This window comes from Lottia gigantea (genome assembly GCF_000327385.1).
Source record: "Lottia gigantea unplaced genomic scaffold LOTGIsca_63, whole genome shotgun sequence".
Classification (NCBI taxonomy): domain Eukaryota; kingdom Metazoa; phylum Mollusca; class Gastropoda; family Lottiidae; genus Lottia; species Lottia gigantea.
Window position 1 is genome coordinate 346,235 of NW_008710145.1, and position 12,673 is coordinate 358,907.

At 33.1% G+C, this 12,673-nt stretch overlaps 1 protein-coding gene across 1 annotated transcript; it reads left to right on the forward strand.

Annotated features, from left to right (window-relative positions):
• Positions 1-875: 875 nt before the first annotated feature.
• On the forward strand, positions 876-8,934 carry LOTGIDRAFT_235314 (hypothetical protein; the record flags this gene model as incomplete). Its single annotated transcript, XM_009064482.1, has 4 exons — positions 876-1,117; positions 2,812-3,915; positions 4,033-4,168; positions 4,685-8,934. 4 exons carry the CDS (start codon positions 876-878, stop codon positions 8,501-8,503), a joined length of 5,301 nt encoding a protein of 1,766 aa, XP_009062730.1. The 3' UTR covers positions 8,504-8,934.
• Positions 8,935-12,673: the final 3,739 nt, after the last annotated feature.

The following is a 12,673-nucleotide window of genomic DNA, read 5'->3' on the forward strand; positions in this document are numbered from 1 at the left end:
TCACTAATCGCAAAATATGCTTTATCACATAAGGCCCTTCGCGATTACTGGCGTCATAGTTTTGGTGGAAATGCAGGAACCATGGACGTCTGATTCAAAATTGGAATGGTGCAAATGTGTGTTATCTGTGTCCTCAATACACATCCACAATTTAGAAATAACTCCTTTACAATCCTGATTTATATCATCTGTCTTGAGTACTTTAGGCTATTTGCTGTAGTAATTTCGTAATAAAGTTGCAGGTATCAAACATAACAATTGCCACCTACAATTCTACAGCTAAATTCTCTTATAAAACCTTAAACTCCATATTAAGATATGCTATTTTTTTCTAAACGAACTTCGATGTGTAGCCAAGATTTTGGACTTCAGTTACCTTTAATTTTTTTTTTTTATTATTCACCTGGTTTCTTTGGGTTATTCCTTCACAAATATAGTGCAAGCCATTCTACATATCATGGAAACAATTGACAAATTTGTTGTAATTTTAGAAATTGTTCAGTGGTACAATACCAAATCCGTTAATTAGCGTAAATTTTGGTGATACCAAAGTATGTTAGACCATCATTATGCTTGCCATCCCAGCACTTATTATTATACATATTCCTTTTAGTTTTCAGTCTTCATTGGCATTAACAAAATAGGACAATTTTCCTTGCCAAATTCTGTGTCACGATAAAGACTTTTCATTATTTTTATCCCAGACAAATGTGGGGTGTGTAACAAAATATGCAGCTATAATACTGAAATATTTTTAATGTTTGAAGAGATATGGCAGGTGTCATTCGTGACACTGATGAGTTTACATTGTAGTGACAAAATAGATACAGCGCATGCGCGGTCAAGTCAGGTCAGTCCTAAGCAATAATGCCAATATGGCTGCCACCATTACTGCTGACATGAAATCTTGTCACCGACAACTTGGCAGGCCTCCGATATCTGACACAGACAAAAAACAACGACAACAAGAAGCTTACAAGAAACGTGATGCTAGTCGGGTGTATTTAGCTAGTTCTTATGAGAGATGGAAACGCTTAGGAGGACAACTGGGGCTCAAGGATTCGAGCCTTGCATGGCATTTGATGGAGGCCCATGCCAACAACTGTGACGAATGCGGGTAATTACCATGTTATTTTATCATTTTAACATTCTTTTTCGGTAAATTCATAAATTAACTTCATATTGTCGTGGTTTACTGAGTGTATTCTTTTGTCAGACCCGACAGTTAGGTGGCATTCTAATCAGAAATAACAGTTCATTCATGATGAGGAAATGCCAACGCGCATGTGCAGACAGTCATTGATGTTGGTATTTGACATGCTAATCGTTATAAGTATTTAATCGAAATGTGGCTGAATTAGGCTATGTCATTCATTACAGTAAACATCAAAGGATTTTAATCGGTGTACTAATGTATTGGGTAATCTATAGTGTAGCTAAATAAACTAATTTGAGTATTGTTTTGGAAACAATGATTGTTGAACAATGGAGTGAATAGACACTGTAAGCTTTAGAGTTGATACCGCCCTAAACAAAGCATGTCACACGGGGTGTCACTCAGCCAGTCTGATAAGCTGTGTCACGTGACAGTATGTGTACTCATTGCACACTGTGTCATTTTAACGGTATAACATTAAACAACCTATAAACTGTTTTGTGCAAATTTCCTCTTCAAAATGAGGTCATCATAATATATTTATCTGTTTATTGTGACACTAGTTTTGTAAGGTGAGAGAATATATTATTTGTGTGTTTTAACATTTTTATCTTGTTATAATGTAGATTTGTAGGTTATATTATTTAATAGGTTAATGCTATAGTTTTACCCCAAGGCCTCTTTGCTGAACATAGACTAGCCTACCTTGTATTCAGCAGGGCTTTTCTTGGAATAGACACTTCTGACCATTTTGATCAAGATTGAATGCTTCCTTGAATAATTTTATTGTTATATTGGCTGTAATTTAAAAAAAAAAAACACCAATACCGGTACTCTTTGAAATTCAAGATATAGGCAATTCATCTAACTCGAAACAAATTTATGACATTCTTCAACCAACCCTTTTCATTGTATTATCAGTTGTCACATCTAATAAAGTAGAAAATTGTATGCCGAATGACAATTCTAGTTTTGGAATGTTTAGCTACAGATTTGTTTATGCATATGACAACTGTTGAAAATGACCTTAATATTCAGTGATAAGATGAATAATTTTTTAATGTCCTAGTATTACAAATCCAGGTCGGTTGTTTTGATATACCTGTTTTTCTTTTGTTGTGTCTATTGTAAGCCATATGCTTCTTAAACTCCTTAAATTTATATTCTTTTTGACTGGAATGTGCATGCAGATAAAAAAAGTTGTGGCACAATAGATAAATTATCTTTCCCTGAAAGGAAGGGTTTCTTAGGATATATATCAAATTTTCGCAGTACCATAAGCTTTCAGTCTTCTTAGCTTTGTGAAATTTTTGCCAGAGAAAGAAAGCAATTAAGTGCTCTATAAAATCAGAGCAGTTTTTATTTATTGTGATTCACATCAAAGGAAAGAGAAACGAATATAGTGAAACAAGATTTAAGGAAGAATTTAATCAGATCATGGTCTGAAAATACAACAAAACATTTTCATCAGATCCCTCAATTGCTGAAAATATTATTATGCTTGTATTTGTCAGCTCAATAAGTTGCAGTTAAACAGACTGTAAATTCCTCTCCAGTCAATATTTACTTTTCAAAACAAAATCTACATCCACCATATCTATAACCTTTTAATTCCATTCTGAAATAATTAATACCGTGTCCCTTATATTTTTCAGGTTACATGAAGATAAGTCAGCAGAGGATGAGAGCAACATGGAACGTCAAAAAAATCCTAGTCAGTTTTTCCCAGCTCTAGTTCGAAGTATTCACAAACTTTGTCATCGATATTATAGTTTTGGAGATTGTGTTCAGGTGGTTGGTCTTATTTGTCTTGAAGTTGATAATGGAAAAAAAGAAAACTTTAGTATTAAAGAGATGGTACATAAACCATTTATGTTCCAGTTAGGTAAAAATAATAAGGACTGCATCAATAATAAGCATAATGATCTTTCGATGAATAAAAAGTGCTCAAAAGATGAAAATTACATTGATGACAGTGAAAATGATGAGAGTGATCATGGAATAGGTGAAGATTTCATGGAAACTAACCAGTTTAGTCCCACAAACAAAGATAAAAGTACTGGTGAAGAAACTGGAAAAGACATTGGTTTAGAAAATGGTAATGAAAAGAAATCTGAAGAAAGCAAAGAATTGAATAATTCCACACAATCTGATGAAAGAGATTCCTCTTTTATTTCTGTTGGTGATGAAGAATATGATGTAAATAAAAATCATAAAGAAAATGTACAAATATTCAGTAGTCCCATTACACATGATGTAGATTTGTATTCAGACCATCCCAGAATCTACACCAATACTGAAAACACAATACAAGGCACTGCCAGCTTAAACCAATATGATGATGACCATGTACATGCTGAAACCACAGAAGATTCAGCTGATGATAGCATCAATAAACTAGTAATCTGTGATACCAGTGAAACAACTCAAGATACTTCGCTACCTTTATCCCTTGACGGCAATATTTCCCAATCAAAATGTGATAATTCACTAAGCAATAATAATTCTTTTTCAAATAATGCATTTATTGAAGAAACACCTGAAACCAAAGAAAATTTATCTTATCCTTCAATTCAATCAAAACCAGAAATGTGCAACAACCATAATAGAGATATACCACAGAAACAAGATTTTACAGTTTCAGCTCCAGAAGATATAGATAAAGATATACAGATAGATAATGAGAGGTATAGTTCTGCAGACTTATTGTTTTTACTTGTCTGTTCAATATCAATGCTGCAGTCAGTGAATTGTGTGAGGTATGACATGATACGAGTCGATCAATTCACTTTTCAGTTCATTATGGACAAACACAGAATATTTTCTTTTTTAAGCTCATTTATTCGTTTAAAAATATTCATATTTATTTTATATAGAGAAGTTGATGTTAGTAAAGAGAAAGTAAGTGGTGACCACACTAATTTTAAACAATTAGACATACAGATACCACCAGAATCCTGTCTTGGTTTAGATTTATCTATAGTTAAAACAGAAACACCAGATAATTTCCAGGTACGTTTTATTAAGTCACAATAAGAAACTATCACACACTTGTCAAAACAAAAGTTAGATATCTATAAGATAACAGCAAAATATCTGATTCTTCTTTGAAATAATTCTAATAGCATTTGAGTTGATGCGTAATGTTTTGGGGGGTTTTAGAAAAAGTTCAAAGAGATCTGGTATTTGATTGTGTCAAAAATAATCGATACCATATACTTTGCATGTATTTCTTGAACTCCTTGACCTAGATTTGATTCTAATTGATTGGACCTCATCCATGCTCTTGACAAGTGTTTCTGATAGGTAATAATTATATCAAGATAGCTAGATGTGAAAATATTGAAAAATATAAAAAATATGTCCCTGAAGTGACATTGACTGAAACACAGTAAGTTTATAAAGATATATAGAAGAATTTGATGTCAATATCACAATTATTGCTTCATGCACTGGTCTGAATAAGTGTTTTATGAGATACCAATACATTTTGCATTTAAATTTTATGACTTTCATGTTACATTTCAGTCCCCTGATAATATGTTTAAAAGCAATAGAAAGAGAAAATCTTCAGAAATGGAACCGTTGGATAAAGAAGCTTCCGGTACTCATTTCTCACCATCTTACCTCAATGGTAATACAAGAAGAGAGATAGTTTATAAAGTTGAGTATGAACATTTAGAGAAAAATCCTTTTTGTGATTTCTACGAATTAACAGCACGCTACCCGAATATACAACAACGAACCTTCTACAGATGGAAACGCAAGATTAAAGATGAGTTTATATTTCTGGAACAGAATCCAGACTTAACTTTTGAACAATTCTGTGCGTGTGTTTCACATGCAAAACCTGAAGTCTTTGAAATTTGGAAGAAACTTATTAAAGATGGACATAGGTTTTCCTCTCTTCATGTTAGTCCTTCAGACACCTCACCAAGCCTACCTAGTAGTAAAAAACCTGAAGTATACAATGCTTCATTAGCTCTACTACAAATGTATCCTCACATGTCTTTTCAAGAATTTTCTTACACTCATCCTATGATATCAAATGAAGTTTTTTTGTCTTACAAACAACAAGTATTATCAGCTATATCTCATGTGGAACAGAACCCTAACCTAGAATATATTGAACTTGTAAAGCAGTATAAGTTTATAACTGAAGATGCTTTTAATGCTTGGAAGAAATATGCTCAGATGATAAATGCTCAGAAAGTTGTGAAACCAGTTAAAGAAGAAAGGTGTGATAAACCAACACAAGCTGATTTATATGCTATGCAAAGTGCTATGCTTCAACAGTATCCTATGCTTATGGGCACTGCAGGATTTGCAGCTTATAATGCACTTATCAACCAGGCAATGGCTTCAAGTACCTCTGGTGGACAGTTTTATCCAGCTTTAATGCAAGCAGCAGTGAACCAAGCTCATCACCAATATTTACCAAATCAATGGCAACAACCATCTTTAGCAGCTGTTAATCCTCAATCTATATTGCAAGCCCAACAACAGTTACTTAAACAAACCACTCAACAATCATCATTATCAAAGCTCCAGTCCCTAACCCAAGTTTTGTGCAATAACATGAAAGAGTGTGATAAATCTTCACTGTCATCTTCTTCACCAGACAACTCATCACCCATACCAACAGATAATACCCTGAAGAAGCAGAATAAGAATGAATATATGTACTTTATCTATCATCCTGATATCACATATTCTGAATTCAACCTTCACTATCCTCATATCTCTAATAGAACCTTCTACAGATGGAAGAAAGAGGTGAAGGATGCTCAAAATTTATTGTCAGATAATCCACGCTATACTTATGAGGAATTATGCTCAGACTTTCCAAATATTCCTCAAGATATATTTGAAAGTTGGAAACTAAAGAAAAATAAAATAAGAAATTCACCTCAGAAAGTTTGGCGACCTCATGATACAGGTAGCAGTACAACAGCAAACTCTCAGGATATAGCAATACGGGAACCTAACAGGATATTGAAGGCAGTATTAGAGAATGATAACCCAACTGATATCATTAAAATACCTCAATATAAACCACTTGAATATCAACAATGTAAACACAAAGCTGTAGATGAATCAACATCCAAAGTTTTACTGAGAAGTGAAGAATTTGAATATGTACAGCTGAATCCTACGATTTCCTTTGACCATTTCGAAACTATTTTCACCAATGTTACAGAAGACCAGTTTAATCAATGGAAACAACATATTAATGACTGCATGAATCTAATCTGTACTAATCCTGATATGAATTATGACAAGTTTCAGTCTATTGTTCCAGATATAAGTGAAGATGTATTTAACAGATGGAAATATTACCAGGTTGCTACCAATATCAAACAAAATGAAGATCGCAATCATTTTCTTAGTCCCAAACATTATGCTGAAAAAGATAATGAAAAAATACCAAGCAGTGAAGATGATCCTATTGAAGAAGAAAAATGTCCTGATAGTAAATCTAATCCTAGTCATAATAAACAGAGAAAACAAGCCAGAGCAGAGTATCTATGTTTACAAGAAAATCCATTTGTGGATCTGCAAGAAGTTATCAGTGCTTTTCCAAGTGTATCCAAGAGAACTCTGTATCGCTGGAAGAAAGAGATATTGCAAGCTGTCGAATTTGTTAGAAGTCAACCAGAAATATCCTACAATTCATTCATTCAATTTTTCCCTGAAGTTTTGGAGAGTAATTTTAATCGTTGGAAAAAAGCCATAAATGCTGCTTCAACAGCTATGGACAACTTTCAACATGATCAGAATGATCATCTAGGCCAAAACCAAGTGATTCCAAGACAACAGGAAAGCCCTACTGAATCACCAAACATGGTAGAAAATCACTATGAGAGACAATCTGAACCATCCAGTATTCCAGAAACTTACACCCACCATGACGATAATGAACAGGATGGTAGCAGTTCCTCCTCAAAACCTGAAGACCTATCAAGTCCTGAAATGGATGATTTACCAAGATGTGAAAGAAGAGATTTTAGATATATATTGGAAAATCCAGATATTGACTTTGAAAAGTTTAATGTCATGTTTCCCAATACCTTACAATATAACTTCTACAAGTGGAGAAATGACATTCATAGATGGATATCATTAGTAATGAGCAGTCCTCACATTGATTATAATATATTTTCGATATACTGTCAAGAGGTACCAGAGGAGATTTTTAATGAATGGAGAAAGGCAGCCATAAAGAATATTAATGGTCGATCTGACACTGCAGATCAATCCTTTTACCAACAAACAGCAGAAGATGTAGATCACACTTTGTCCTCTACAGAAATGAATAACAACGAAATTAACAATTCAACCCTTACTAATTCTACTTACTTTAAATCATTGAAGACTTTGACCCCAAGATCAAGGAAGGTCAATCTAAGAGAGTACCATTATTTTATCCAGAATCCTTACATGACCTTTCAGGAACTCAATGAAATGTTTAACACTATATCTGGCAGGACTTTCTATAGATGGAAGAAGGAGGTGAAAGAAAAATTGGAGTATCTAGAAATAAATCATGATGCAGATTTCAAGGGATTCAGCAAGCTCTTCCCAGAAGTATCTGAAGATGTATTTGTTACTTGGAAACAGAAAGCAAGAGTCAACTCGAGTAAACGTAATGCTGGTGGTGGTGGAAATTGGTGGAATGTGAACCATCAATCCAATGGAGAAGATCAGAAACAAGTTGTAGCATCTGAATCTAGTAAAGATAGTTTTGAGAGCCAGACATCTAGTAGATATACAGTGTTGAAGGAAGAGGAAGATAGAGAAGTCAATGAGACAGCAGTCAAGTCACCAGCTTCACCCATTAACTACTGTAGTCAAAAACGCTTATTGAACTCTAGTTATGAGAAGGAAGAGAAGTATATGAAGAGAGAGGGTGAATCCCAGTTTACTGATACCAGTAATACCATACAACAAATGTTACATCAGTATTCTAATAATTATATCAACTATGGTATAACACCCAACTCTTCAATGTATTCTCAAATCTTGACCTCAACATCATCACCTTACATAATGAATCCTGGAATAAAACACGAGAACTCAACCCACAACTTAGCTTCTAGTGCTTCAATATTTCCTACCAATGCTAATTTACCCAAAAGGCCTCTGTCTAGTCCTATGACATCAATGAGTCCGAGTACTAACTGTGATGAAATTTATTCTCCTAAATTTCGTAAGCGGCAACGAGAAGAGTATTGTTATTTACAACAGAATCCTACCATGGATTTTAATGAGTTCACATCTCATTTTCCACGTGTATCAATTAGAACCTTTTATAGGTGGAAAAAAGAACTGAAAGATGACCGGTAAATCCAGGTTCATCATTTGTGTCATATTTATTTTGTAAAGAAATCCACTATTATTAGAAAGTGCTTTTTGAATGAATGATTGAGACTATGTTTTAATCATACAATAGTATTAGTTTATTGTTATATAAATGATTATCTATGCACTGAGGTCACCTCTTATTATTACCATTATACATTAAACTTGTAGACATCTTACATGCATTTAACTTGCAATAATTATTATTATTATTATTGTTAAACTAGTTAGAACTATACGTATACATGTATTTGTAAAGTCACGATAGATAGCATTCCACACCACATATATTTGTTATTATTGTTATCAACAATTTAAAGCATAAATTTAGGGAACACATAGATAAGTACGGTATTAGACTGTATATGTATATATTTGTAGAGGATTGGTCATTATAATTGTTAAATTGTTTTAACAGTATTGTTAAATTGTGCTTGCATATTCTTGTGAAGAAAATGCATTATTGTCCGTCCAATGTTTGTACATGCACAATATGCAATACTTTGTTCTTTAAAAACATTCTTAGTATGCATTAGATAGTTATTCTAAACTTTTAACTCATTGTAAATGAGGACTGCATTTTTGCAGAAAAAAAATTTTTGTTTACTCCATAAAACTTTTAGTGAAAGTCCATTTTAGTCCCATAATAATTTTATTAACTAGATTTAAATTGTGTCTATGAAATATAGAAAAAGTATATGAACAGTGGCAATTTATTTGTTTGTGTAAAGAATGTCCCTTAATTCAAACAAGGAAAATATTTCAATATGTTAATACCATATATCTTTGTTAATATAGTAAGTTTGTGATGATAATATGCTTAGAAAGTATTATGTATCCTTTGATTTTTCTGTTAAAAAGGTTGAATTTGACTGTTATAAATTATATTTTATGCAATGTTACATTTAAAATTATCAAATTTCTTTTAAACCATTATCTGGAATAATTTTCATGAATAATAATTGGTAGAAGGTTTTATTATTTTAAGTCTGTACCACTAAATTTTATTTGTAAATTATCGGCTTTGTTTGATCCCTGACTTATTTAGTCATATAATTGTAAAATATATTGTCATTATGAGCCTGAATTCAGTTTAATTTGGCAACAATTTTTCTTTTACAGAGTACCAGAGTTTAGAAGGGATATATGTTCTTTTCAGTTTTCTGTGAGATATTTTGGTTGTTATATACCATTCTAGTAATAAGAATTTGTTCACACAGTGTGATAGACCAACAAGGATGACAAGGTGTCCTTGCAATTGTTATAGTTTTTATAGAATATGAATTCCATATATAGTTTATACCCTATGCAATGTATGTATTTGTTAGATTGATAATTCACAGTTAATATTTACTGTTACATAAATATATTTCAAATTGCCTTCATTGAATTATACAATAGAAACTTTTGTTCAGATTAGATCAGCACTAGTCAAACTAGTATATGTTATGCAAATGATTTATACTCTGCTTTATGTAATTTTATTCTCTGTGACAATCAGAGGACAGACATCAGCTTGATGGTATCTAATTGAAGCAACAAGGTGTTTGGTAGTACTTTTCAGATCTTGTGCATCAGAAAAACAAAATATTAAGCAAATTGCTTCTCTGTTAGTGTTACTTTTGTCTTTTGTTTCTGTAAACCATTTAGATAATAGTTGATTATATTTTGATACTACAACATTTCAAATAATTTATTAAAAGTCATAGTTGTAAACTATGTTATTGTCCTAGTTCCTAGATAAGTATTTGTGCCAAAGATTATCTATATGAACACATTATGCCAAATAGTATACATATGTGATAACAACCAGTTATTTAACACTTAGCAATAAAACCACATTTATTTTACTACCAAGTCTTCTTTATTTATTCAGAATCTTTATTGGAAAAGGACCACTAGATATCGCAATCGATGAAAGATTCTGAAAGGGGTAATAGAAAGGAAAAGGCTGAAAACCCCTGATTTAGAAATACTATAAATTATATTGTGTAAAGTTGGCTGGAATTGCAAATAATTAAATGCCATCATAAAAGGTTGTCTTTTGGCCCAAATAAATCCAGGATTATTGTCTGAGCAAGCTCTTCAATAGCAGTGGCAGAGCCAAAAGGGGGGACAAAGAGGTCACCCGAAGGCATGTTTTTCGGGCAAAAATCTCACAACTAGGTTAGAAATTCGGGCCCTTGTTCTTGAAAACGTGTTCAATTTTTAGCTCGTAAACATTCTAGAAGTCATGTTTCTTGTCGGATTTTGACAAAACTTGGTTTTATTCAGTATGGAGGGGGATCGTTGCCACAAGTATTTACAAAGTCAAACTTGAATACAAGGCCTCGACTTTACAAAGTCATATTTCAACATTACACAATTACAAAATAAACCTTCCTAAAATCAAAAAGTCAATGTACTAATTACAAAGTAGAGATATTGATAGTTTACTTTTCAAACTTTATTTCACATCAGACACCATTCAAACTTTCCTTAACGAAAATGAATTCTTAACTTTGCATTATTGACATTATCAACTATGTCTTCTTGACTTTGCATTCGTGAAAGATGTACAGTCAAGTAACCTAATTTCGTGGAAACCTATTATTCGTGGATTTCCGGAAAGGATTAATAATTTACTTGAGCGACCTTGCGCGACCTCCGCATTAGTTTGTTTTGATAAACATGGGTTTTATCTACAATATCAGCTAGTAGAATGAATCCAGTAGTTTCAAGCAAGGTAAAATGTAATAATGTATACTTTGACAAATACAAAATGGCGGATTTCACTTATTACCAAACGATACCATTTTTTATCGGCCGAATTTCCTTATAATCCCAAGCGGTAATCGGAATTCCAAGTGTCGTCTGCTAGATTACATTCCAACGAATGAAGTCACGTGATCAACTAGCGGATTCCGTGTCAGCAGAAAATTTCTATGGAACACAAAGTGGACCGTATTCTTATGTTTCAGTGACTTTTAGCAATAAATCACGCTACGTGTCTTATTTTGTCAGTCACTATTTTTTTTTAAATCGTGGTTCTTTGAAGGAATTGACACTAGTTATAATGAATTGATATTAAAGATAAATACTAAGAGAGGTTAATTATACCACCCGGTATCCATACAACGTGTTTTTTAACTATGACGAAATTCAGTGTTGAATCCTTATATCCACGAAAATAGGTTACACCACTGTAAGTTCGACCACTGTATTCTTGAGAGTTGTAAAGTCAACTTCTGCATTCTGGAACGTTAACCATATAAGGTAACGTGACCTACTTCATTTCCATCATCCGGAAATTCACGGAAACTAACGGAAATATAAATCAATAATTGCTGCATGTCAAAGTGATCTAACTCTAAATAAGCCTCAAAACCGGATGTTCAAATGCGGCATTGGTCAATTGACACTCCTTACTTCAGTGACCGGCCAATTTTTGTGGCCGATGGATACACTAATTTTTTGGATTGATTGTAATTGTTGTAATTAAATCAAAAAACGAAAAAAGTCGTCTAATGAATAGAATAATTACATAGTTGTCAAAATTTCTTGAGCCCGTGACGGATATCCAATATGGATATTGAAAAATGGCAATTTTTTTTCCAATGGCCTCCTTTGGAATTATGAATGCAATTGTTGGTGCCATTGAGGTCCTGAGATGCCAATCTAACATATTAAGGTGTACTTGTTTTCGAGTTTGACTTTGTGAATTCTTTTGGCAACGATCCCCCTCTATAATTATTCAGTACCGCGCTGAAGGTTGAATATTTGCCTTCTAGTGTTTTCACGAGCTAAAAATTGAACACGTTTTCAAGAACAAGGGCAATAACTCATACTCCATTTTATTCAGTATCGCCCCTAAGAGTTCAAAAGAAGTGTGTGACTGAAGGTTGAATATTTCTTACTGATGATTGTTACTGTACTGCTAAATATTTTTTATGAAAGCTGCCAGTGGGCGTATATTACGTTGCCTGGCAAGCTATCTTGAAGCTTCGCTTAAACGGACAAGTTCGCCACCCCAGGTTCGGGCCATAGTCTCAAAAAAGGTTTTTTCTTGTTTAAAGCTAATCAGTCATAGTGGTCGACGTCGAAATTTGAACCTCCAAATTGTGTCCAGAAATATCCGCGTTTTTTGAGACTCTGCAACATATAGCAAAGAGATGT